This window comes from Mustela nivalis (genome assembly GCF_964662115.1).
Source record: "Mustela nivalis genome assembly, chromosome: 6".
In the NCBI taxonomy this organism is placed as follows: Eukaryota; Metazoa; Chordata; class Mammalia; order Carnivora; family Mustelidae; genus Mustela; species Mustela nivalis.
Genome location: NC_139025.1, coordinates 29,371,204 through 29,397,531, shown reverse-complemented (window position 1 = coordinate 29,397,531; position 26,328 = coordinate 29,371,204). Strand labels below are relative to the sequence as shown.

Genomic DNA, 26,328 nt, shown 5'->3' with positions numbered 1-26,328 from the left:
GTTGTTCTCATTAACTCAAGAGAAGTAATCCGTGGGTACCTGAAGGGTGTCTGGGAAGGATGAGTGCAAGGTTACCGACCGAGGGATGCCTGCCTCTCAGATACAAGTTGGAGAAGAGGATCTTTGGGCAAAGGAGAGTGGGGAGCCCCTCAAAAACACCATGGATCAAGATGGAGCAAGTTCAGTGGTACACTAGCACATTTAAAGGCGATTTGCCACAACAAAAAACAACCCAAACAAATAATGGGCAAAGTAACTTTTCTCCAAAGTAGACATCTCTCCAAAGTAGATATTCAGCTGGCCAATAAGCACATGAGGGGTGCCTGGGTGGCTCAGTGGGTTAAAGCCTCTGCCTTCGGCTCAGGTCATGATCCCAGTGTCCTGGGATCGAGCCCCGAATCGGGCTCTCTGCTCGCTGGGGAACCTGTTTCCTCTTCTCCCTCTCCCTCTCTCTCTCTGCTAGCCTCTGTGCCTACTTGTGATCTCGTCAAATAAATAAATAAAATCTTTTTAAAAATAAGCACATGAAGATATTCTTAGCATCATTAGTCATTGGGAAAATGCAAATCAAACAGTGAGATACCATTTTATACCCCTTAGGATGGCTGTTATTCACACACACACGCACACACACATGACAGAAAGTTGCAAGTGTTGACAAGGTTGTGGAGAAACTGGAACCTTTGTGTTCTGCTGGTGAGAATGTAAAATGGTGCAGCCACTGTGGAAAATAGTATGACAGTTCCTCAAAAAATTAAAAATAGAATTACCATATGACCCAGCAATTCCACATCTGGGTAAGTACTCAAAAGAATTAAAAGCAGGAACTCAAATAGATACCACACACCCATGTCCACAGTGGCATTATTCACATCAGCTAAGAAGGTAGAAGCACGTGCCCATTGATGCACGTGCCCATTGATGAATGAATGGATACACAAAATGTGATACATACATACAGTGACACATCATTCAGCCTTAAACAAGAAGGGGATTCTGACCCAAGCTACCACATGGATGAACCTGGAGGACATCAAGCTAAGTGAAAGAAGCTAGTCACAAAAAGACAAATTCTGTGTGGTTACTCTTGTATGAGATTCCTAGAGCAGTCAGAATCCCACAGACAGAAAGTAGAGCAGGGTTGCCGGGGGCTGGGGGAAGCGGAGAATGGGGAGTTATCATTTAATGGGTTTGGAGCGTCTCAGTTTTGCAAGGGGAAGAATATTCTGGAGATGGGTGGTGGTGGTGATGGCTCAGCAATGTGGAAATACTTAATGCCACTGAACTAGACACATTAAAATGAGAAATTTTATGTCGTGTATATTTTACTACAGTTAAAAAAAAAAAAATCATCTTTCCAACCTCTCCCTTTCGACATGTTTAGTGATGGGAGGGTTTCCAGTGTTCTTGGGAGGTTGAGATGAGGTGCCTGGGGGCCTGTCTGCTCTGGGAGTCTCTTGCTCTGGGTCATGAAGCCAGCGCTCTTCTGGGAGGGGCTGGCTAGAGCAGGGAAGAAGCCTCCCCCTGTGCCAGCCTGTTTAGATAATCTTTCTGTGAGGTCCTGGGTCTCTGGCCAGGGTCCTTGGGTCCTTGCCCTCAGTGAATGTCCATGCTTGTTAAGAGAGACAGAATACCAAAAAGGCAATGAAAAATGGCTTAGAAACTGAAAAACTGGGTTTTTGAGGCAAGGATAGAAGAAGAACTGGAAAAGAGGAAATGAAAAAGAAATGTATTTGAAGCCCAATTGCTTATGAGAAGACCCTCCCTTCTCCAGGGAGAGGGATGGCCTTGTCCCCAGGTTGGCAGTTGTGCCAGCCCAAGCTCTGCTCCCCAAGTCCACTTGCATGCGGCCAGTCCGAAGTCCTCATGGGAGTGTCCTGCTTCCCTTCCAGAGAGTTCCCCTCTTCTTGGTTATTTCAGGATAGGCGGGAGAAAAAAGCAGGACTTGCCACCCTCTCATCAGCCACGGGAGAGAGCTCCTCAGGAGGCCTGGCAGCTGGGACAGGCCAGGGTAGGACAACCACACCAAAGACATCTATCCCCAATGGTGGCATGCAAAAGGTTTATTTATTTTGGTGCTTTCCTTTACAAGATCTCAAGCTCTTCGGAGTATCTCATTCAACCACTCTGAGTATGGAGTATCATCTTCAGGATTCATGCAAGGTGTTTCCTGAAACCTCTGGGTCCCCAGCACCTAGCCCCATGGTCGGCAAGCTGCAAGCATGAGTACATGTTTGTGCAATAGGTGGTTGAAACTGAAGACCCTGAGAAGTCATCTGGGAGCCTTAGTTCATAGCTAAGCATATGACTACCTGTGTTTCTTCTACGGTCCATTTTGGACCGTAATTTGCCAAGTTTGCTATATAAAATAATGAGTTCTGCTTACTGCATGTGGGGCATAGTAAAAGCACCCAGCCAACTGCAAAACACATCCAACAGTCCAGATATACAATTGAATGTCAGTGCATTCATAATGGTCTTTTTGCATTTTAAGGTCATGAAAGTTTAGTATTTACTATTTGTTTAAAATCAAAACAAAAAACACCTGAGAGGAAAGAAGATACAGAAGACAAGCTCCACATTTATCCCATGCGTACTCTCCTGGGAGTCCTGAGCCAGAAACAGCTGGTCGGGATCAATAAGCCCACCTACAGATGATCTGATTCACTGTCCTTTGAGTACCTCTCTAGTTAAAGGTCAGAGAGCCCCCGCTTTCTGCTGAGGCCGAGGAAAGCAGCATTCCCGCCTTCGTGCCACTCACAGTGACACGTGAGGAGTTATTCTGGAAGGTACCAAGGGCCTCAGAGGAAACAAAGGTTGCCACCGTGGCCATTGGCACCCCTGGAGAGCAGGGCCCTCCATGAAAGCGCCAGCCCCCAGGGACATGGGTCCTGCTTCTGGTCTCCTTCGTGCTGCTGAAACAAAGCCAAATAAAACTAAGTCCAACCCTTCGTGGCATAGTCCACAAGAACACGCAGGACGTAAAGTCAGAGAATGTGAGGAATGTGCAACAGGCTGGATTCACAGCCACAGTTCCCTGGTGGAAGGACTCCAGATCCCAGAGAGAGGCATCGTCTACCTGTGGTCCCAGAGAGCTGGTTCAGTTTGCCGACACCCTGCCTGGTTTCCTCCTTTCTGGCTCCCATCCTGACTTTGGAGGGTGCCATTTCGATCCTACAGGGCCTGATGAATCCCTCTGCCCTTGTCACATCTGGCTCTGGGCTCTTCCCCTTGAAGGATCCCCATTCTTTTGGGCTCTGCCATCACCCACTAAAATAGGCCCACATGTCTCCTTTCTTCACTTGAGCCCCCATCCTCAGACCTGAGAGTATGGGGAAATCGGGGCCATGGGAACTGAGTCAGAACTAAAGACAGGGAAGCGCTCCCAAGGTCTGGCCTTTGGGGAGGGGCCAGTCAGTAGTGTTACTTCAGGCTCACTGCCTCCCCCATTTTGGAAATGACCAAGGGCTTTGTGGTTCAGAGAGAATAAACTGGTTTTTGTTTGTCAATCCAGATCATTTGATGGGAAGACTTACATTCAGATATTTCCTGATCACATGTTTGCTTACTAGATGGTTCCGGGGCCAAGGGCACTTGCTGACCAGCTTCCTTAGTGAAGCAGAGGGCAGGGCATCCCCCTCCCCCGCCCCCGGGAGACAGCGCTCCAGAAGCAGTCCTGACCGCCCACGTCCACGCTTGGCTGCTTTGTGGATGGCACCGCGTGAAAGGACTCTCTTCAACAAAAGTGCCAAACGTGGACACTGAGGGAGGTCCTTGAGACACGGGCAATGTGATTCCAGGGGTGTTTTCATTCACCCCGTCATTTCCAGCTTGGGTGCTAGTTCAGTCACTGGTCCAAGTTGAGATTCATAGCCGAACCGGGAGCAAAAAATGAGCCAATCCCGGGTTTCTTGAGGTGATTTATTTTAGCTAAATATGTCAGTTGTTTGTTTGTTCTAAAAATACCGCTAGAAGGAAGGGGGCGTATTCCAGATTGTTGACACTTTGACTGAAATGAGAAGCGAAATGTAACTGATAGGGGATCTAACAGGAGCTCCTGCCTGTCATGAAGAGGACGCCGGGTTAGGATATCGGAGAGGCACAGCCAAGTTCTCGCACACGGGGGTCGGTCCGCCGCAGCACCCACCCCATCGGGGACGAGGGGCTGCAGAGTTCTGGAGAGCAGGGCTCCTGCTCCGGATACTTGAGTTTGTTAAATATGTGTGGGGTCCATCTCCAGGACCCAGCAGACCTGGAAGCCTGGCCCGAGATGACACTCAGGGTGACAGCAAGGCCAATGTAGGGACATGCCGAATAACCGCCCAGATGGGCCGGCACTCGTTAGGCAGCATCTCCTTCTTGAGCAACTCGAGATCTTAAAAGTGGTCAGAATTTTAGAACTTCCTCAGTGGTTAAAAACTCTCAGACAGAAGTTTGTGGGTAAGCCATGGGGTCAGTTCCTAGACAGGGCTTTGACCCTAGAGAAGAGCCGCACTTGTCAAAACCCCCTTTGGTGCTTGTGTTGGCAAACTGGCACGGAGTCGGCGTGGGCTTTAGGGTTTTACAAAGACAACCAGGTACTCAGATTTGACTCCTGAAAAGCTTGTAAACTGGGGGGTTTCTGTCTGGCTGCCTGTGCGTTGACATTGGCTCACTGAGTCCTGTTAGGTCAGCGCACATTTTAAAAATGTTTGGATTTGATTACCTCTTGGGTAGGCGGGCACGACTCCAAATGCTCCCGAACGTCTTGAGCTTGGCTCCTGTTTACTTGCCTGATTGTGGAAGACATTGGAGTCTTCTGTCCTCAAAGAGGACTCCCAATAGCCGTGGATGACCGCTCAGGGCTCTGAAGACTCAGGGTGCCCTGTATGTGGGTGACCGTGTGAATGTGCCCCCTGGGTTGGCACACTGACCCTCCCTGGGGACAGTCTCAGGGAGGACCTGGACCGGGTTCTAGGGCAGCCATCAGAAAGCCATCCCGGAAATCTCTCCAGAAGGAATGGAAGTGTTCCGTTCAAGATCATGGGTAGAGGCCCCCTCCATTTGTGGGCTTAATGGAGGTGGTTGATCAGAATTCCCACTGAATTTAAGCATAAAATACTCCCAGAATTCTTACTGGAGTAAAATAAATACAGGTAGAATTTCTTAAGGGGAGGGACAGTTATGGGAACTCTTTCCTTTGGAGGTCTTCTAAAAAATCAGCATATTGAAGGTTTGGATGGAGAGTTATGAACCAGAGTGAACTTAAATTTGCACACAGATCACACGGAGTCATGTTACGTGAAGATTCTGGCTCACCAGGTCTCAGGGGGCTTTGCACTGGGGGCTCACTGAGGCGGCCAGCCCCAGACCACACTCCTGAGTATTGAGGCATTATAGGGACCGCTCAAGACCTTGTCCAGCTTTGGATTAATTGGAAAAATCTATGTATTTTTTCCCCTAATGAGCCAGTGTACAGTGCGTCAGTGCAGCAATGAAGTAAGCCAAGTGGTCAACGAAATTGTCTGTTTCCTGCATCACAGTTGATAGATGGACCATTCATTAAGGTGATGTTTACTGAATGTGCCCCATTAGTGAGTCCCTGAGCAGTATTTGATGTCGAGTGGGAGCGGTGCCGTAAACCGGTTCCTTACTGCCCATCGCTTCCAGCAACTGTCAGAGGACCCTCAGGACGGTTTGAGGCTGCAGCTCTGGGGTGGGCAGAGCTGTAAACCCAGCATCATCGTCCAATCTTATGGTGGAGGGGACTCTGCTGAACTGTGTCAGCCCCAAGGACTCCCCGGCCAGGCACAGTATGGCTTTTCAGCAACAGTGACTCAGCCCAGAATCAGAGGCTGCTTTTTTGCCAGGAACACCATCTGGGATTGGATTGTTTTGACCCCCAGCCAGAAGAGGCTCGGAGACCAGCACACAGTAGGCCATCAGGAATGTTGGTGACAATGACATTGAGTTAGATTTCCTTCTTGAGAGCCACACTGAAACCTGGAAGAAACCCCTCGTTCCACGCTAAGGGGTTGGTTCAATCTGTTTGGCCACATTTCCCCTGCCTGACCAGCAAAGGGCTGCCTCCTTCTGGGTCCTTTCAGACTTGGTTCCCAGCTGACTCATCTGGCTTCAAATTGCCATCTATCTCCCCTTCATCACCACATGCTTTTGGCACGTCTCTTTTGATTTCTCCTGCCGTTCTGATCTATGGCTTGCCAACCATCTTCTCAATTTAAAATTCCATTTCAACAAACCTGTGCCCCCCACACCGGCCCCCTCTGCCCGACCTGTTTCTTTCACCTGGTGACTGAGTTGCACTTTCTTTCAGGTGACCCTCCTCAGCTCCCAGGTCAGGCTCCCTGGAAGGGAGAGATGGGGATGGCACCCACGGTCCCCATGGCCGTGGCCTCACTTGGGCAGACACCACGTGCTTTTCTTCACAGCTGTTTGGCGTCCCTGCCTACATTCGGCAGATAAACAAAGAGCAGGCTGAGCCCAAGAGCATTCCAACCCAGGCCAGCACAAAATACCAAATGTTCAAGGTTCCCGTGATTTTCATTCTGAATCAGCTGCCTTGAAGACGGCATTTACAGATCGGCTAATTAGTGTGGGGTTTGTGTATTAATATGCATGTTTCCTCCTTGATGCACTTAATGAGCACATTTTTTTTTTTTATGCTGCCAGATAAGGTCGGAGGGAATCATTAATTTAGTACTTCTCTAAACTTTTCTCATTTACTGTCATCGAGAGTTCTTCACCAGAAAGCTTTGTAAGGCATATTAAATTTTAGCATTTAGAAATATCTACCCTTAGGGCCCCTGGGTGACTCTGTGGGCTAAGCATCTGACTCTTGATTTTGGCTCAGGTCATGATCTCGGGATTATGAGATTGAGCTCGGTGTCGGGCGTGGAGCCTGCTTAAAATGCCCTCTTTCTTCCTCTCCCTCTGCCTCTCCCCACCTCCCTCTCTGGCAAAAAAAAAGAACAAATAAAAGGAAGGAAGGAAGGGACAGAGGGCGGGAGGGGTGGGAAGGCAGGCAGACTGGCCCTTCTACCATTATCTCAGGTCCCAGTCTTCTGGCCCAGATCGCAGACACCACTCCCGGGCATATCGTGGTTGCTCACACCTCCTTGACGATGCTGGAGATGTTGTCCATCTGCCCGCCTGAAAGACCCCTCCCCAGCACCCCCCACCCCGTGAGGGTCCCATTTCTTCTCTGCGGTCTTCCATGACCCCCCCCCCTTCACCGGCAGAGTCTCCTTTTGTGCTGCTGTAGAATTTTGTCCATATATCCGTTCATCATGTATCCTGTGTACAGAACACTCGACCATAAGGGAAGATACCATGTCTGATTCCCCTTTGTCGCCTCAAGGGCATAATAGGCAATTTTAAAATGATTGACAAGGGGTGCCTAGGTGGTTCCGTCGTTTAAACACCTGCCTTTGGCTCAGGTCATGATCCCAGGGTCCTGGGATCAAGCCCCGTGTCAGGCTCTCGGTTCAGAGGGAAGTCTGCCTCTCCCTCTCCCCTGGCTCATGTCCTCTCTCTCTCACTTTCTTTCTCTCTATATATATATCTCTGTCTCAAATTTTAAAAACTTTAAAAATAAATAAGTAAATAAGAAAATGATCCACAAAAGGGTGAACAGATTTGAATGCATTCTCAGGTACATTGACATATAGGTGCTCAACGATACAAATACAGGATTTGAACAGATTGTAAAAGACATTTTATAGATCTGAGGTGAGGAAGGAAACAGCGTTCTGCCCGAGGCTGGGGGTCATAGAAGATGTCAGACAGTGGGGTTGTCACAGTTGGCCGTGGGAGGGGCTCTGCGGGGTGGACTTATGGGAGGTAGATGCAGCACCTTGAGCTGAGTGGGAAGATGTGAGGGTCTACATTGAGCTCACGGAGTGGCTCTAGGGTCCGGCAGGATGAAACTAAACCAGACTATTCCTCTGGACATGAGTGTCAAGTCACTGGGGGCAGTTCCCAGGGAGTTAGGAAAGTCTTCCTGAGGAAGATCATCAGATATCAAACCAGGCCCTGATAAAAAGCCACTTTGATATGTTCCCTGAGGTGCCTAAGGACAAGTCACAATGCCACACACCCCAGAGCTTTGCTGAGGGGTGTATCTTCTTTCTAAATTCTACCCCAAGCCGAACGCAGCTGTTCTTTCAACAAGTATCTTGGGAGTCATAAGAAATTCCAAAAATAGGGTAAAATATTATTTCCCTTGGGTTTAATGAAAGTAAAACCTTGATTAACTGAATCCTTCAAATGACTAGAATTTTACATGCACTGAACTTTGGGGTGAGAGAGGCAAGTCACAAAAAACTCAGGCCAATGCGATCATTTTTTGAAGAAGTTCACGTGATGTATCCTAGCAACAGTCCCCCAAAAGCGCAGCCCCATCTTCCTGTGGCCACGCTCGAGTTCCAGGGCCATAATCTGTCCCTAAACCGGGAATCCTGCCTCATGTTTGTGGCCAGGTCTTTTCTTCTGCTTGGACTCTTAAGTTGTTTGAGGGCCAGGGACTATATTTTAATACCTACTTTAAATTCACACAGTAACGCAGGTCTTCGCATTATCATAGGGTCTTACGTATTTGGCAATGGATTAGAAAATGTTGTCTATTTTCGTTAACATCAGGAGTGCCGTTAGAATATTTTAAGTCACTCTTCCTTGTTTCTTGTTCAGTGGATCTGGGTTCGTAGTTCTGGTCTATCAGAGACTGGCATTGTGAACTTAGGCAAATTACTCTAGATCTAACCTGCAGGGTTGGTATAAGAATCAGCGATTAAATATTTCAAGTGTCTGGCAGCAGCTGTTGTTCTTAATTTGCTTGTCTTGAAAGCAGAAGTTTCCTGGCTTGTCTCTTATTATTCCAGGGTTGAGAGGTCTCTATTTTCGTATTTTCTGGAATTGCATTTCCATCTGGGAGCTTTAGCTTCTAGTACCTAAGGTTGGCTTTACTGAGGTGGGGGGATGGAGGTAAGCAGTTATTTGACCTGGAAGATGAGTAGATGCCTGAAAAACAGAGATGGGTGGAAAAGGTATTCCAGACAGAAAGAATAATAGCATGTGCAAAGGCCCAGAGTCATGAGGGAGAATCACATGGAAGAAGCCGATCATGGCTAGAGTGGGAGATGTCCACGATGGACAGTAAGCAGACCGAGGCTGAGCATTTGGGCAGGAGCCAGATCAGGAACAGCATTGTGTGAGATGCTAGATTTGGGCTATCGGTAACATAGTCAGATTCATCCATCAGCAGGCTTCTTCTATCTAGTCTTCATTAATTTCCTGTAAGTTTCAGTGAGTCTCTGAACGAAAACTGTTGTAGTTAGGTTGATGAACTTTGAGCCAGGTATAGGGAGTAGGAGTAGACCACTTTTCCAGCACATGGCTTCTTACCAAGAGAAACACCTTACTTAATTCATGGCCGGTCTCTGCTGCTGTTGCCCTGTAGACTGTTTGGGCCTGCAGTCCCTTCCGCCTGCTCATTCCACATGCAGGAATGTCAACGATGCTGGTTTGTCCCAGGCTTTTTCATGACTTCTTTCTTTTCTTTTTTAAGATTTTATTTATTTATTTGAGAGAGAGCGGGGATGGCAGGGAGGGGCAAAGGGAGAGGGAGAAGCAGGCTCCCCAAAGAGCAGGGAGTCTGACGCGGGTCTCATCCCAGGACCCTGGGATCACGACCTGAGCCGAAGGCAGTTGCTTCACCGACTGAGCCACCCAGGCGCCCTCTTTTTCATGACTTCTAGTTTTGTCCTCTGGGTTTCCTCAGTAGGTTGAATCTCTGATATCTTTGGACATCAACTGCAGCAAACCAGTGCCAATCACTGTTTGTGTTCTCTTCATTTCTGTGCTAATGTGGCATATGCCCAGCCCGATGTTTTCGAACAGTCTTGAAATGTGTGCACAGGGTTCAGCAAATACGAAGACAAGCATCGCTTGTCCTGTGTTCAGGACGGTCTCTGCCCATATAGCCACATTGAAGTTTGAGGACGCGACGAGGAGGAGCAGTGTCCCAGAGGCGGTGCCTCTGTCTCCTGCTCTTATTTGTGTATCCAAGAGAAAACTGGGTTCAGCCTGTCAGGGCCCCCCAATCTGCCCATCATCTGGGAGGCACCTGACAGCAGCTGCCAGGCTTTGCTTTTGCTCCCCTGCCCATGTTTTCCAGCTCGTTCTCTCTGCCAGTCTCTCTGTCATGCTGTTCCTCCCGCTTCACTTCCAGGTGCCTTTCCCATCATTTGTGCTCAGCAGTTCTACTATTGTTCTTCCTGTCTGGTTCTCTGAAATTCAGCCCACACCTTTTCAACTCCATATCCTGAGTCAAGTGTTTGAAAGCTGTTATTTCATGTTAATTAGAAGTTCTTTTTCCAGCCAAGAAGCCTTGCATGCAACCGTTCCCCCAAGTTGAGGCTTAGAGACAAGCTCTGGCATTCTGTACTTGGGGTACAGTTAGAGGACAATTGGACAGTTAGAGCCATACACCACCACATGTAGGGCAGCCTTCCCTATGACCTCACCCCCTCCCTGGGGCCAGTGAACTCCAAGCTTGGCTAAGCCAGAAGAGTTTGCTGTGCCTCCCAGAGAACATCACTGCAGTCCTAGGTGGGATCTCCCTTGGCCAAAATTGCTTGGCAGGAGGGTCTCTGGTCTCTGAAAAAGTCTCTGCCAAATGCTGCAAAGTGACCCTTTGGCAGCTTCTCCTCCCTTTGCAACACACTTCCCAGTTGACCCACGTTTGGTGGGAGATTGTGATGCAAAAAGGCTCCTACCACTTTCTGGACTGGTGAAGACCTCCGCAGGAGCTAGCACCTGGCTCCTAAGAAACCCCTCAGAGAACTTGCACTTCCTGAAATGTTCTTGAGCAGAAGGCAAGCCCTGGTCTCACGTCTAGCCTCAGCCTTTACGCCCACCTGCTTGTGGCTCAGGGGTGTATCCTTGCCCTCACCTGGCCCATTGCCATCATCCCTGGTGTCCACAGACCCAGGCTCGAGGAGGCTGCAGTCCTGAGCCCTCCCAGAGCCACCAGCAGCCCCTTGGGCGTCCTCTGTTCCATCTGGAGGGAGTGGGTGGTAGGAACCCATTCCAGAGTTTGGGAGGTGATGCATTAGGACCACCCTCTTTCCATCGCCCACTGAGAAAAAAGAGACTTCCTCCAAAATGCCTTCGATTGAGACCATTACATCATGCGTGGTTGAGGAATTCTCTTGTTATGTCTAACTTAAATCACTGGATATGCATTTCTTAGTCTTCTGTGGTTTGTAGAGAAAGTCAATGAGCAAATGTGGATCTTGGGCCCCCCCAAGCCTTACAGCACAATCCTAGGCACTGTGGAAGTGAAAGGGTGGTGTTCTATTATGGAAGAGAGATAAATACCACCCACCAAGAAGGGTCCTTACACACCTTGGTTGTGTTGTGAAGTGGCACAGAGGAGGTCTTTAATAGGCAGGAGCTTCTCCCATCTCTTTCTTCTCTGTATTATCATTAACAGCAAACACCAGCTAATGTGATAGAGAGTAGAGTAGACAGAGATGTAAGCGTGGTATTATTTGAGGAGGTGGGGTTGTAGCTGGGCTTAGAATTCAGGAAGAATTTAGGAAAACAGAGGGTTCATACAGATCAAAACTGAGGACACAGCATGTATATTCATAGAGTTAGGAAAGAACCTGGCCTTTGGCCAATCAATTATACTCGTAGGAGTACTGGGTCCGAAGGGATGTATGGCACAGAATGAGTTGGTGAGACAGGCATGGCTGGTGGGCAGGGGCCCTTCGAGGACTCAGTAAGGAATTTTGACTTATTGTTATAAACAGTAAGGAATCGCTGTAGTTTCTTGAGCTGGGACTGAAACTGATTTTTAGAGATCTTCATAAGGTGGTTTCTTAGAGCTGTGCAACTCGGGGGAATAGGCAAACCACCAGGAAGTTATCTGGGCTCATGCTGGGGCTTCACAAGGGTAGTATTAATGAGCTCAGGGACCAGGGGAGCTAAAGTCTTCAGAAAGGCATAAGTAGAATTCAGGAATGGGATAACCAAGGGGCTGAGAAAGAGAGAACGGTCTAAGCTTATCTCACAGAAGATCTGGACAGAGGGTAGAGCCACTGGTGGTAATAAAAATAGGGAAAAGAGAGTTGGTGATTGTGGATTGAGCTGGTGAAGTCCTAGTCCTTCAGTAGCAGGGCTGGGAAGATCTGAGGGGAGAGCTTGAGCCAGACGCCCCCTTCTTTATGTGCCTTTTCGATGCTCACATGTTAACCTTCACATGATGAGGATCTTTGTGGAAAGGGATTTGTAGATCATTTATATCAACTGACTCATGTCTTCCATCTAAATCTGTAAATAAATCAAGATTTGGTTTTAATGAATTTTTGAAGTTTTACAAATAAATTGGTTTTGTTTTAAAAAGCAGGCTCTTAATAAAATCCCCGTGTTCTCAATAAAATTAGCCACTCTGATTCTTTTAAGTTGATCTCAAATCATCACGTTGACTGCACCTGCATTTGCCTTCAGTCTACAAGGCCATGTATCCAGCTAGGAGTTCTGGAACCCTTGCCCTTGCTACCACCACTTCCCTCGGATCAAGCCTTTGCCCACCCCATTCTAGACTGAGTGCCGTCCCTTCCAGGTCTAGGCCAGGCCATGTGGGTGGTTCTGGCGAGACTCTGGCTTGAGCTGTGTTGTTTTCTCCCTCTGTCTCCCCATCACAGACTACTGTTTTCCAAAGTGAAGTTGGAGTCTCTCTGCCGGGGCCCAGATGAGGCGCTCCTCACTTGTAAGCACATGTTACAAATATGGAAATCCTGCTACAACCTAACCAATCCCAGGTAAGAGGCCAGCGAGGCCTGTTTTGTGTGGTTTTTGCATGGGTCCTCACCTCCCGGAGCCGTCTCAGGTGGGCACTTGGCAGGCAGGCAAGCCCCCTGCCCCCCTGTGCACCTCCAGGTCCTCGTGAGCAACAGATAATCGCAGTGGAGCCATACATACTCCATTTGTCAGGGGCTTTTCTCCCAGGGGCTGATGAGGCCCCCAGACTGGGGCTTGCTTTTCTTCTTGCGGCCGCCGTGACCCATGAGGCCCCAGGCCCCATTGATCTCCACCTGATTTCTCTCAACCATCCATTTATTTAAGTTCATGGACAAGTCTTAGCATCTTTGTGGTAATTGATGGATAGACTAGTCAATTACTTACTTCAGATGTAGGGGGGTCTTAGAATAGTATTTAAAAGACCTGCAGAGACAATAGGCCATGTCCTACCAAGGAGAGGAGAGATCACCATGATGGGCAAGATAAAATGTAATTGTCAAACCATTAAAATCATGACACAAATATAAAATGAGCATGTATCAGAGGTTTTATTTACCTCATTAGCTAACGAGGGAACCAGTAAAATGTTAAGATTCATTCAGAGAAGAATTGGAAAGATAGATATCCTAGGGGCACCTGGGTGGCTCAGTGGGTTAAAGCCTCTGCCTTCAGCTCAGGTCATGATCCCAGAGTCCTGGGATCAAGCCCCGCATTGGGCTCTCTGCTTAGCAGGGAGCCTGCTTCCCCCTCTCTCTCTGCCTGCCTCTCTGCCTACTTGTGATCTCTGTCTGTCAAATAAATAAATAAAATATATTAAAAAAAAAAAAAGAGTTACTGAAGTGAATTTGCAAAGAAATGCAAAAACAAAAACAGTATTCTTACAGGACAATGAAATGTATGGTTTGGGTTTGTCTTTTTACAGGGTGGAAATCAATTTTGTCTCATTTGCCTGCAGAACAGTAAAATGACCTTAATCAGTTGGAGTCAGTCAAGGGCACATCCCCACCCCGACTGAAGCCGATTAATTGGGGAAAGGCCCCCTAGTCAACTCCCAAGTCACCACTGAAAGACACCCACTAACCTGTTGTGCCCATTTGCAAGTCTTGGGCAGTTTTTCCTGGCATCTATTTAAATTACTAAGTGTGTCCTGCCCTTGGAAGGAAGTCATTTAACGAAAAGGGACCTAATAATCCAAGTGCATTCAGACAACAGCTCATACGCTTGGTGCATTTTTTAAGCTCATAGCAAGATGTACGGACAGCCCACAGGAGGCTCTTAAACGTCGGGAGGCTAAAAATATTCAACTCAAGTCGTAAATGTGTACTAACTAAGGATGTCACTTGCCCCTTAGAGCCCCCCCCCCCCGCCCCCAGGGGGAGGCAACAGGCTAGTGGCTTTGCTATGCAGGCCCGGGGAGAAGAAAGGTGGGGTGGGCGTTAGGGAAGCAGCTGAGTGCAGGAGGGGTTCCACGTGGGATTTTATTTCAGCCGTTAAAATACTCAAAATCAGGGCCCTCCGTGTTAGGGGACGGGTCCTTGTGAACTAACATTCAGCAGAGTTGTGACCGCAGCTGGGCCTCGTGAGCCGCCCAGTGGGAAGGGAGGGAGCTCATGCTGTCTGGCCCCAGGCCCAGCAGGCAGCCCCATGCCCCTTGCAAAGCTGGAGTCTCGAGAATTAGCCAAGAACCCCCTTCGTAGCTCAGCCCGTGGCACGTGATGGCCCCATGCTCCCTCTTCCTCTCGGTGAAAAGATAATCCTGAAACTGGCCTCTTCCCTTTTGCGGATATGTTCTGAAAATAAAGATCATTTTAATTTTTAAAGAATTCCACTTTTCTAAGTCTGTAAGCAGAAATAGAAAATGCCCATGTTATGTTCCCAAAAAGCCCCCCACTCCCAGCCTCTCCGAAGCAGCAGGATTTAGGGAAGTCTTGGCCACAAGCGCCGCTAACAGGAGATCCTCCCCAGGCTGGTTGCTTCCGTCCTGGAGCATTCCTTTGCCTGTACCCCCGTTCAGAATGAGAAAATAAACCCATCGGCCTTCATGTTGCCAATTTTCCCTCCGTTCTCCACACCTCTCCCACCTCCCCACATTTCCTCCCACTTAGCAACCAAGAATATTGGATGTGAGGAGAAAAAAAAATAGCAGAATTGGAAAGCTTTTTTAAAATACTTAACCAAATGCCTGGGCTGTGTCCATGCTTCCTCCGTTTCCTGAAGGATCCTGCAGGGCCAGAGAACCCTGGCTCCGGGCACAGAGTCTGGAGGGGGTGTGGGGGTGGACGGGGGAGGACCCATCACCGGTTTGCAAAACTGCTCCCTCCAGGGACTCCCAAAGCCTTGGGGGAAGGGGAGGGGGTGGTAATTGCGCAGCCCCTTATTAAGGAGCTTCCTGATTTTTTTTTTTAAACTTTATTTATTTTCTCTGGGATATAAATAAATGTTTCTCCTGTAGGCCTTACCATTGCGTAAATCTAGACATCCTCCCCAGTATGGTCAGGTTAGACTCTGGCAGAAGAATGAAGCATAAAGAGGGGAAGGCTGCCTCTGGACAAAGGACGGCATACTTCCTCGTTCTCCAGATAAGGCCAACTCTGGGTCCAGCAGCGTCAAGTTCATGATCAGGTCACGCAGGGTTCTAGAAGAGAGTAGAATTGCATGAACAAGTGCATGAGAAGCATCCCTGCTTTTAAAAAAAAAAAAAAAAAAAAGGCAACAAAAACTGGGCAGAGAGCATCCTGGTAGGTTTCTGCTTCCCCTGCCAGGGCTCTCTAATCGCCCACCCCCTCCCCGCTCCACCCTGGACTGGCACAGGCCTCCACCGCGGTGAGATGATGAGGCACAGAGGGAGATCTGAGCAGTAACCGGCCACGTGGAGAAGAGGCCGAGCTTTCGGTGTCCCCTGCAACTCGTTCCGTCTTGATTTTTGCTTGAAGGAAGATCCCACTGAGCTAGTCGCTGAACCGAGCCTTAGACGACTCGCAGAGAGCGTTCCACCTGCAGGCTGGGAATGCAGCTCTTGCTGCGAGCGGAGTGGTGGGTGGCATTCTCTCGAGTGTACACTTGGCAAGGTGTGTGTCATTTCAGAAGCCTGGATTTATTTGCTGGGTCTGCAGTTTGACTTGCCTTTAAGAGAGAAAGCTGTCTCGTGTTTCGTCTCCTCTCTCAGTAGAAGAGCCCGTCCCTTCAGTTCTCGTGCCCGTTGGCTCAGCTGCTCAGAACAGCGTGACTGGGGACCAGGGCCTCACTGGAAGGTTCCGGCCGCCTCCCAGAACGGACAGTCAGCGTTTCAGCTGGGGAGGGCAGCCCCCTTCCCTGGGCCATCCGTGTGGGCCTTACCTCCAGTCCCTACATCAGCCTCTCGAGACCGCAACTCTTCTTTCCATTTTATAGAAAATAAGCAAGGCCGAATACATTGCCTAAATTTTCCCAATTAAAGAAGCACTAGAGCTCGGATTCAGGCCCAGGTCTGCGCTGACATCAGAGGCGCCACGCGCGCCACGTCTCCCAGTCAGCAACCAACTTCTTTCCCTTTATTTTTGTTTTCTGTTGTTCCCCACTTCTTTCCCATCCTCCTCGCCCCAGCCACGTGGACCATCTCCATCCAGGAGCCATGTGATCGGAAGACAAGGGAGGAGCCATGTGATCGGAAGACAAGGTTTTCTTCCCCAGTCCTATCTCAGTCACTTACTTACAGAGCACTTTAAGTTTTTATTTGTAAAAAGATAATAATAATTATTATTATTTATATATATACATTATTATTATTTATATATATACATATGTATGTATATATAAATAAATATTTTTTTACAAATAAATTTTTTTAATTTACAAATAAATTTTTTTTTTAACAAATAAAAACTTAAAGTGCTCTGTAAGTAAGTGATTGAGATAGGATATATATGCTTTCTTTACTGTAACCTCAAGTTGGAAGCTGGAAACCCCATCTGGTACCGAATAGTCACCCGTGTTTGGGGAAGATTTTCTTTTTACAAAGCGTGCTCTCCTTCCATCTTCCAAGCGGCCCCATAGAGCAGGCCAAGTCACATTCCTTCACAACCCATTTTACTGATGAGAATTGAGGGTCCGGGGTCTTGGGACCTTGCCTGGACTCTTGTTAATCAGCGATGAGGGGCCTGGAGAAAAACAGGCATTTCCTCCTCTCCCACCTGCCCCGCTCTGGCCTCTCATCCCAGGCCTCTGTCTTCCATCCAGTAAATGCTTGCGGGCGCTAGTTCAGAAGCAGGTAGGAGCCCGGGGTTGCTGCAGAGAGCCCCGGGCCCTCACCCCAAGCCCACCACCAGCTTGCCTCTTGTGTTTAACAGCCTTTGCGGGCTGTGGAAGGTGGAAGATTTCCAAGAGAAGCTCCCCGTTTCCAGTATAACTTGACAGGACCGCCACAGGACTGTACTCTGAATGTTCAGTCCTGACGGCGAACAGAAGTCCCCCGCATGCGCGAGTCTACCTGTGGGAGTATGTACAGCTTCCATACCATGGATTTGGGGCTCCTGCCAGTGCCCTCCCCCTAAACCTTAGTACCACTGACTGGGAATTGTTTTCCTTCCCTTCCTGCCGTCCTCCTCAGGAGGCGCTCCTGGCAGCCTCTGGGCCAAGCACAGAAGAGGGGAGGTCCCTGGGCAGTGAGGCGGGAGTGGGTGGTCCCTGCCAAGGGCCCAAGCAGGGTCCCACAGGGAGAGAGGAAGACTTTCGTGAGCGAGACTGGCCAGAGTGAGAGAGGATTTGGGTTTTAGCAGCAGTTTCTAACATTCAGAGCAGGAGGCCCTTAACTCAGCTTCCCCACACCTACCATTGCACTAGAGGGCTGGGAATAAGTGGTCTTCGGAAAGTGGCCAGCCACATTCACCTCGGGTGTGTGTTTGGAGGTATATGTATTTACGATGACATCTTCTGAATGTTCTGTCCATATGACCTCAGTTCAGGCTCACACCGCTGTGTGTAGGAAAACAATCCTTACCTTCATCTGACAGGGAAAACACTGAGGCACAGGGAGACTAGGACCGGAGTGACCTACTTGTTAAAACAGACAGAAGATAAGATCCCAGAGCCCTGGCCAGCTTCCAGGACCCAGCAGAACACGTGGCCGCTAATCCTGGGCAATGAGACTTGGTGAGATGGGTCAGCCCGGAGGGTTATGGCCAAAGCAAACCCATCAAAAACCCAGGCAAATCCTTTTCCTGCAATGCCTACCACCTTACCATGTGCCCTAGAATCCCCAAGACGATGCAAAAAATCACTATATTTTGCGATGACATCTTCTGAAAATCTCTGAGGCAGGGAGCCGTTAAGAGTATTCGGATCATAACTCTTGGTAATATTTTTCTAATAATTACAATAAAAATATATACATGAACAGACCAGTGTGAGAAATATTCAGTCAGTAATGTGATTCATGAATATTTGTAGCTACTTTTATGTTGTCTTCTGCTCAGAGACAGTTACTGTTTCGCAGTTGTGGAAATAATTAATAGGACAGTTTCCAAAAACTGTGTCTCCAAAGATGTAATAAGTATAGGCTGGCAGATAGTCTGTACTGAAGCAAGTTTCCGTCTGTTTCCTGTGGATTTCTCTAACTACATCACTGGACGTGGAAATTACAGCCTGTGAGCCATATTAAGTTTCATACCAAATCTTGTTTGTACTGCTTTTAGCAACAGCTGCATACAGGAAGGAAATTGTGTCCCTTTATTATAGAATTTGAACTTCTTAACAAAAAAAAAACAAAAAACAAAAACAAAAAAATACCATGCCTAGAGCCCCCCGATTGACAAAACAAAAGAGCTTCAAAGAAAAGCATTATGGACTCAAACCTCATGAGACAGATGTGCTGCTTTTCAGAGCTTCTTGGATGGAATATCATGATAGAAGAAAAAAGAAGAATGTAACTGTTTTTGCTTGCACGCTTCTCAGAACAAAACAACACCAGAGTCTGTAGGAGCGAAGGTCCCCTGTGTTTCATTCCACTGGGGCCCAAGGTGGTCTCCCATGTGACTACCCAAACAAATGGTGCCAAGCCTGCTCTGTAGTGGGGCTGGGGAGGGGGGATTCAGGGCAGGAAGCTGCCGGCCTGGGAGCTGGTGCCCGAAGCCTGCTGTATGTGCTGTGTGTTTGCAAGGCCCAACATTCTCTGGCTTCCCATCAATGCACGAGTCAGATGTGGGCGTGGGCTGGTACATCCCCAGCTCCTCCAGTGACCAGCAGCTCCCTGTGTGATCTCGTGACTATTAGATAGGCCACGGCTGTGATTGCCCTTTGAAAAGTAGGAGCCAGGGGTTGTTCTCAAATCTAGCTACACATTGGAACCATCTGGGAAGCTCAGCAAAACGGGGACCTCGCCAGAAATACTGATGCATTTGGTCTGGGGAGAGGCCTTGACATAAGGGTCTTCTAGAAATGCCCTGGGTGTCTTCCCTGGGCAGGGAGGGCTCCAGCTGTAGACCGTTGATTTGTAAGACAGTTCAGGGGAGGTATGTTTATGGGCTTGATGCGTTCCAAGACTTCCTACACAGAAGGCCAGTCAGTTCCCCGTTAGAGGGCGGACAGAGAACCTGGCTTCAGGTTTTCAGTTTTGTATCTTATAATGACACCAAAGAGGCTAAAATTAGCAAGGGTCTGTGGGTGTGGTTTAAGCGTGTTTGTGACAGTGAACATGGAAAGGGATCCCAGTCCCGGCTGAGCCAGGACACAGGATGCCTGGTAGGCAACGGAGAGGGGCTAAGGAGCATCCCAAACGCACACAAGTTGTTACTGCACATCAGGGGTCGGTGATGGTTGATTCTGTGTCTCTCCCTCTGCCCCCTTTCCCATGACTGACCTCTGTAGCTGTGTTTTGCAGTGATTCTGGACGTGGGAGCAGCCTCTTAGATAGAACCATTGCTGACAGACGACAGCTTAACACAATTACTTTGCCAGACTTCAGCGATCCCGAGACAGGTGAGAATAACAGACCAGAGGGGACGGAGCGGTGTCCGCGAGCGCGTGGAGCCTGGCCCCGAGTGGCGAGTGGCGTGGGACAAAGACGGCCAGGGCCGGGGCTCGAAAATGTTCCTTACGCTAAGAGGTTAAACTCAGTTGAGGCACGTTTTCTCCAAGTGTCTTTCCAAGTGTGTGTTCACAGTGAGGGATACGCTGGTGCCTGGCTGGCACAGTTCTTTTGAGATCTGTTTTACCCCATGCTCTCAAAGCCTCAAATTCAAGACTAAAATTAGATTTTTCACATCCCCATGAAGCTTCCCCTCTGCTTTTCGGTTTCTCCCTTTCTCTTTAAGTTTCAGATCTTAGATTTTGATTTTTAATCAGTTGAACATAGGAACATCCCCCCCCCACCCCGCCCCCAGCAAAAATGTCCCTTAGGGACCCAGGTGGGTCCTGAGCTTCTGATTCTCGGGTCCCCTGAGCACATGTGTACAACCTTGTCATTTGCGCTTCCACATTTGCCTGAGGACAGAGGAGTAAATACGCCTCTGTCGTTTTCAAAACTCCAGACAAGTAATTCTAATAGTTCTACCGACTGTTCCGTGGCTATTTGGAAAGAAGTTCCCCTCTGCTTCAGGCCTCAAAGGTAGTTCCAGAGCGTGATTTGAAAGAAAGCTGGTGCTGTTGCTTCTTCAGCCCCCCATGCCCCCCCCCCCCACAGAGGGCCTGTATAAGGCTTGCTCTCCAACCGCATGTGCCTCCTCTTTTCTGGCTGGCTTCATGAAGGGAGCTGCCAGGTCCCTCTCCTGACCTTGTGACAGTCCCCAGCCCCTGCCCAAGTCCTTCCAGAGAAAGCCAGAGAGCAGCCCTCGGGTATGCACAGCTGTCTCCGGAAAAATCTTGGCCCTGGCAGGATGGGAGAGAGACCACCTCTAGAAGCCAGCTGTGCTCCTCGCCGAGCCCATGCCCACAGCTGCCTGCAGACTTCATTCCTTTGCTAGGCTCCCTCTGACCAAAGTTAAGGTCAGCTTGAGAAGTCTGATCCCAGGGCCCCGGGGGCTCCCAACTCAAGAGAGTGTTGGGTCTTGGATGCCACGAATTGCAGATCAGTGCAGGTGAACAGGGCTGGAGGCCACTGCTCAAATTGCAGACTGACAAAGCCACAAAGAAACTCAGCCGCTGCAGTGACCTGCCCCCTACCATCCCAGCCGCTGGTCCTTCATGGACCAGCAGTCCTGGTGGGGAGCCTCTGACTTTGCATATCACAGCAGTCCTCCTAGAGATGCGATGGAACCCCCTCGTTGCTGGAAAGGGAGGACAGGGCCATAGGCTCTAGCCACTGCGGGGTGAGGCTGGGACACAGTTGGAGGGAGAAGGAGGTGAAGCTCACTAAGGCACCAGCAGCAATTTTGGCTGATTCAGAACAGCTGCCGCGCCTGCCCGGGGCCGTCTCCCCCCTTCTGCCCCCTCCTCAGGATCCTGTGAGGACAGTCCTACTAAATTCAGACCCCTTTCCTTCCAGCTGGCCTGGACCTTAATTTCCCCTGCAGTCCCAAGACTCGAATGCCGCATCGCACCGAATACAGATTGTGGCAGAACAGAGGAGAGGCCCTTGTTATTTGTTCTCCCCTTTGCCCCGTGGGACATTTCCCCTGGAGACTTCAGGAGTGTCCCCGGGCAGGTTAGACCTTCTGAGATGCGGGAGGGTCCAGATGAGGTGTGTACAGGGTGGGGCGCAGTGAGGGCGTTGCCGCACCCTGATCCCTAGTGGGGTTGGGGTCTCTGCTCCGTCCCTCCCGCTGGAAGCCCAGGGTGTTGGAGTGGGGCGCTGACACAGACGCCCTAGGACAACAGGACCACGGCACCGCCTCCAGGCCTGGTCACTGGCCATTTGACTGTTGTTGTAGGATCCCTGCAAGACGATTCCTGTAGGAATCGTCTTTTACCGGTCCTGCCCTCAGAGCCCGCAATTACTGGTTTACACACCACTCCCTACTTACCCAGGAGGCCAGGGAATTAGAAATGGGGAAGGCCACATTAGGAGGGCTTATCACTGCCAACTGGTTATAAATGAGGGTAGAACATTCTGAAATGACGATTGAAATCAAAGAGACAAAAATGAGGAAGACGCATCTAAAAACAGAAAGCGTGCCTCCATCTTGATTCCTAGAGCCCAGTTTCCTGTAGTTCAGCCGGCGCACTCTCACTCGTACGCCTCCGGATGGCCTGACTGGGGAACATCCCGCAGAGTCTAAGTTCTGATTCACAAGGTGCCACAGAGAAGTTTTGCTCCCATCCCTACACCCTCGTCTTGTTTTTCCCCGAAGGTGACCATTTTTATTAACGTTGTGGTTGCCCTTCCAGTGTTTTCTTCACGCAAACAATCATAGATAAGATTTCCCATGTTCCCCTACGTCAGAATTAGCATAATGCTGTGTAGCTGTGCCATCGAGCACCTGGCACTTTTCAGTTCACACACGTCCCGAAGACCCTTCCATAGCCACCTGCAGAGAACGTCCACGTCCTCTCCGGCAACGTGGCGTTCCGTGGCGCAGGCTTCACACTCCGGGCTTCTCCATCCCGGCTTCCTCCTCCTCTTTGCCACGGTCTTCAGTGCACGTGAGGGAGGAGGCTGGCCAGTTTTGAACGGCACTGCTCATTTAGGGAAGCAACTGGGCTATCGAGGAAAAGAGAAAAGGAACTTATCCAAGGTAAAAGTGGTCCCAAATCGAAACAAAATGACCGAGGTCTACTGTGGTGTGAGAGGACACAGCCCTGGCAGGGGACAGCTCGCTGATAGTATTGGTCCGTGCCCCACCTGGGGCTTCTCTCCTTTCCTGAATTCCCTAATTTAAAGGGCTTGGGCATCTGACACGAGCGAAGCCGCACAGTGCTGGCATCCACAAGGACGTGGCCAGGGCCATGGTGAACCTCCACCACCGTGACCCTGTCCATTCTCTGTCACCCAGGGTACAGACAGAGAGTCCTTTGTGAAGCCACAGGCCCTCTTGGGTCCCTTGTTTTTGTGTTCCAGAACTAAAATGTATTTCCTTTTTGGTTTTGTGGTTTTTAATTTTCTGTTGTGGAAAATGTTCAAATATATCACAACAGAGATACCAATATAATGAATCCCCACGTACCTACCACCAGCTTTCAATGATTAGTATTCCTTTTTCATCATCTCTCCTGTCCCACACTTAGTTTTTATAGAGTATTTTAAGGCAAATCCCAGACATCATACTTCGTATGCTAAAATTTCAGTATAAATGTCAAAGAGATAAGAACTCTTAAAAACTAGAAGCACAGTGCCATTATTATACCTTTGGATCATTTTAAGATGCAGGCTTAGCATTATTGATTTGGGAAGTGGCTAATTAACTAGGATGTGGTTCTCTACCTCTGAAATTGCCCATTTAAACATCTATGGAATACTGTAAGGGGAACTAGAAGCTTGGGACTGGCCCAGTCCACTGTGGCTAATGGAGTAGGTATGATTTCATTAAGTGGATGTGGCAAATTGGAAAAGCCCCAAAACAACATGATCTCCCTTCCCTTGTCACCTCTGGCTCCCCTGCCCCCACCTTTAATAGGTCCCAGCCTTGGAAAAAAAGAGGAATCAGATAGAGTGACAGTCTTAGCGTTGAAGCTATGAATCATTGTCTTTTCTTAGGAATAAGTTGGTAGTTCCTTAAATAGAGGATAAGAAAAAAATGTTTTTTTCTTCCTTTTGCCTTCAAAACAGGATGTGGAGTAAGGCGGTTTATCTCTAATCATTGGTAGATATTACCAGACACCTCTCCAAAGCAAAATTATTCTTTTACCGTGAAAGTTTAGTCCATTGTGTCTGGGACAATTTTTCATTGTAGCCGTGGTTGTCTCCCTGTTAATGGATATGTCTCCAGTGGCGAGGCATGAAGGTGGTGGTGACAGCTTCTTTCCAAAGTGCCCAGCCTGTGCACCCGACCACAGGCCAGCTTGGAAAGCTTAGCCCTCCATTGTCACGATGCTGGCACCATGACCTATGGTTATACCTCAGTATCTCTACCTAGGAAAACCTTCACTTTCAAGTAAACTTTATGTAAGTGCTTCTCATAAAAATTAAATCTAGAAATAGCCAAGGTCTGTACCTTTCCAACTGAAAAGTGGTCTCCTCTAGAATATCCTGGATATTGTAGGTTAAAGATGTATTATTTTCAGCGGATCATGCTGCCGAGTCTGTGCCCAGGTAAATCGGAGTTATTTTTATTCCGTGGTGTTGTTGCAGAACAATTAAATAACCAGTGGGGAAAAAAAACAACAAATTTGTTTTCTTCGAAAAACACTTGTATTCTATTGTCCAGTAGAGGAATGATTGTGTATTACATGACCTCGTTTTCTTTGCAGCTTATGTGAGTATATTAAAAGCTAGTTTATTTTTTCCTTTGTGTCTCTAAAGCTTTTTTTTTTTTTGCCTTTATCGTTTTTTTTTCTCTTTCACTTTTTTAGTGTCAGATACCTCCTCCTCCTCCTCTTCTCTTTCAAGAACCGAATCTCCTCTCCACCTGTTTGTGTCTCCTCATCTTCGTTCTCATCCTAAACCTGACATCTTTGTGTGGCCCCCCGCGGCTCATTCATTCAATGACCCAAGTCCCCGCCAGGAACCCTCTCTGTGTAAACATGGTTTATGGTTTTTCCTTTCTTGTTAGACCTGCTTCATTTGCCTGATGTTTCATTTTCTGATAATCTTCCTAACTGATAAGCTGGGTAGGAAACTCCATCAAATTTATCGGAGAGGAAAATCTTGCCAGTTTGAAAATCCCAAAGCTGTGTGGGGCAGAAGGAGACATTGTTGCCCAAGTTCCAACCTCTTTTTTGAAAAGTGAAAGAGACCTGTTTTGAGCAGGATAAATAGAAGCTTTTCTAAACAATGCTTCTGGTTCTCAGCATACTTGCATGCTTTCCTGGAGTTAATATACATGCATAAAAATCCCATTTTTAAAAAAGGCCAATTAGAACATTTTGCACATAATTTATTTCTATGAATTTCTGATTTTCTACTTAGAAATTAATTCAACAAGCATACAGTGATCAAGGTGATATCATAAAGATAATGGTCATAAGCCCTTTAAATTTGTGGTTCTCAAATTTGACTATGCATTAAAATCACAGAAACAGCTTTGAAAACTGCAGATCCCCTGAGCCCCATCCCTAGAGTTTATGATTCAGTAGCCTGAGCTGGAGCCCAGGCATGTGGATTTACAGAGAACCCACTGAGGATTCCCGGGCCAGTGGGTCAGGTATTACATCTTGAGAAACATGCTCTAAATTGTTCTCCATTTGCAAGGAAGGAAAATGTAGGGCTTGTGGGGAAACCTATGAAACTAGGCAGAGAAATTGGACAGGATTTAATCTAATCTTGCCTTTATATAATACAAAAATTTGGAAAGTCTGTTTTATGGTGTTTGGGGAGCTGTCCATTTAACAAACAAACAGATTCCTGTATTAAAATGAAACACTGGTTGATCAAGTCCTTAAATGGGACCTAAATGTGGGTCTCACCAGGAGAGGCCAAGCTTGCCTTCTCTCACTCATTTATTCTATGTTCGCTTTTCCTGCAGCATTGCCAGAAAATTTAATCTCTGTATCCACGATTTATAAGGGCTCATCTCTGTCCCAAATGCTCAGTTATATGCTGAACAAAAGCTCCTGAGGGGAGCTGCTGCCAGAAAGAACTACTTTCTCTAATGGGCTCATCTTTCTGATGGCTACCCTGCCGTGTTAGACTCACACACACACACGCAAAGTTGGGCAGAAATGATGCTATCATCTAAAATAAGTCATCCAAACCAAGAAACGCTCTGGTTTTACTTCACTGCATAGTTAAGTTTTCTGAACTCGGCTTTCATGGCAATCCCGGCTTTATGAAATGCAAGGCGAAGATAATGTTTATAAACTGCTTATGTGGTTTTTAATCTATTTCTTAAAATAGACATTTTCCCTTTAATACAGTGCCCATGGGCAACTGCCTCCTTCCGCTTTTCTGGAAAAGGTGTTGGGTACATTGCCTTTTGCCCAGTTTTCTGTCTTCAAATGGGATCTTACCATTCTAGAATAGCATGACAGATTCCCAGTGGCCCGGCCACTCTCGCTGCACAACAAACCCACCTACCTCTACCCCCGCCAGTGTTTATCTTGTCACATCCCAGAGAGCCCAGCGTTCCTTTAAACCTTTGAAGACTGAGATCCTCTCTGGTGAGACATCTGATACTTGATTAATTAGTAAATTGTCAGGGCGATGAGCACCCACTGGGCTTTCTGCTGAATGTGCTGCGTCCCAAGCAGGGTTCAATTGTTTATTCTTTGTGAAACTATGAGTCATGTCTTGCCCTTAGGGAGTGCCTCACAGGTGCCCAGGTGATGTTCCCGAGAATCTTTTTCTCGCCCATAGCTACCACATTTAGTTAGAGAAGCATACTGTACATTACCGATAGATATAAAATTTCTTGATTAGAAGTGTAATGAATTTGAATCCTGGCTCCTTTCCTGAGGACAGATAGCCAAGGCCTGAAGTTCTCTGAATTTCTCTCTCCAATCCTTTGACTTTATAGGAGT

At 48.1% G+C, this 26,328-nt stretch overlaps 1 protein-coding gene across 6 annotated transcripts in view; it reads left to right on the top strand.

Annotated features, from left to right (window-relative positions):
- TTC7B (tetratricopeptide repeat domain 7B) overlaps nt 1-26,328 on the top strand; it is a 244,048-nt gene that overhangs the window by 166,245 nt on the left and 51,475 nt on the right. For 4 of the 6 annotated variants that reach the window (XM_082733934.1, XM_082733932.1, XM_082733933.1 and 1 more), the window contains 2 exons: nt 12,708-12,824; nt 19,658-19,755. In XM_082733934.1, coding sequence (XP_082590060.1) covers nt 12,708-12,824; nt 19,658-19,755 — 215 coding nt within the window. Of the gene's footprint in view, nt 1-12,707; nt 12,825-19,657; nt 19,756-24,222; nt 24,388-26,328 lie in introns of all 6 variants that reach the window. The other 2 variants (XM_082733930.1, XM_082733929.1) reach the window with 1 other exon arrangement.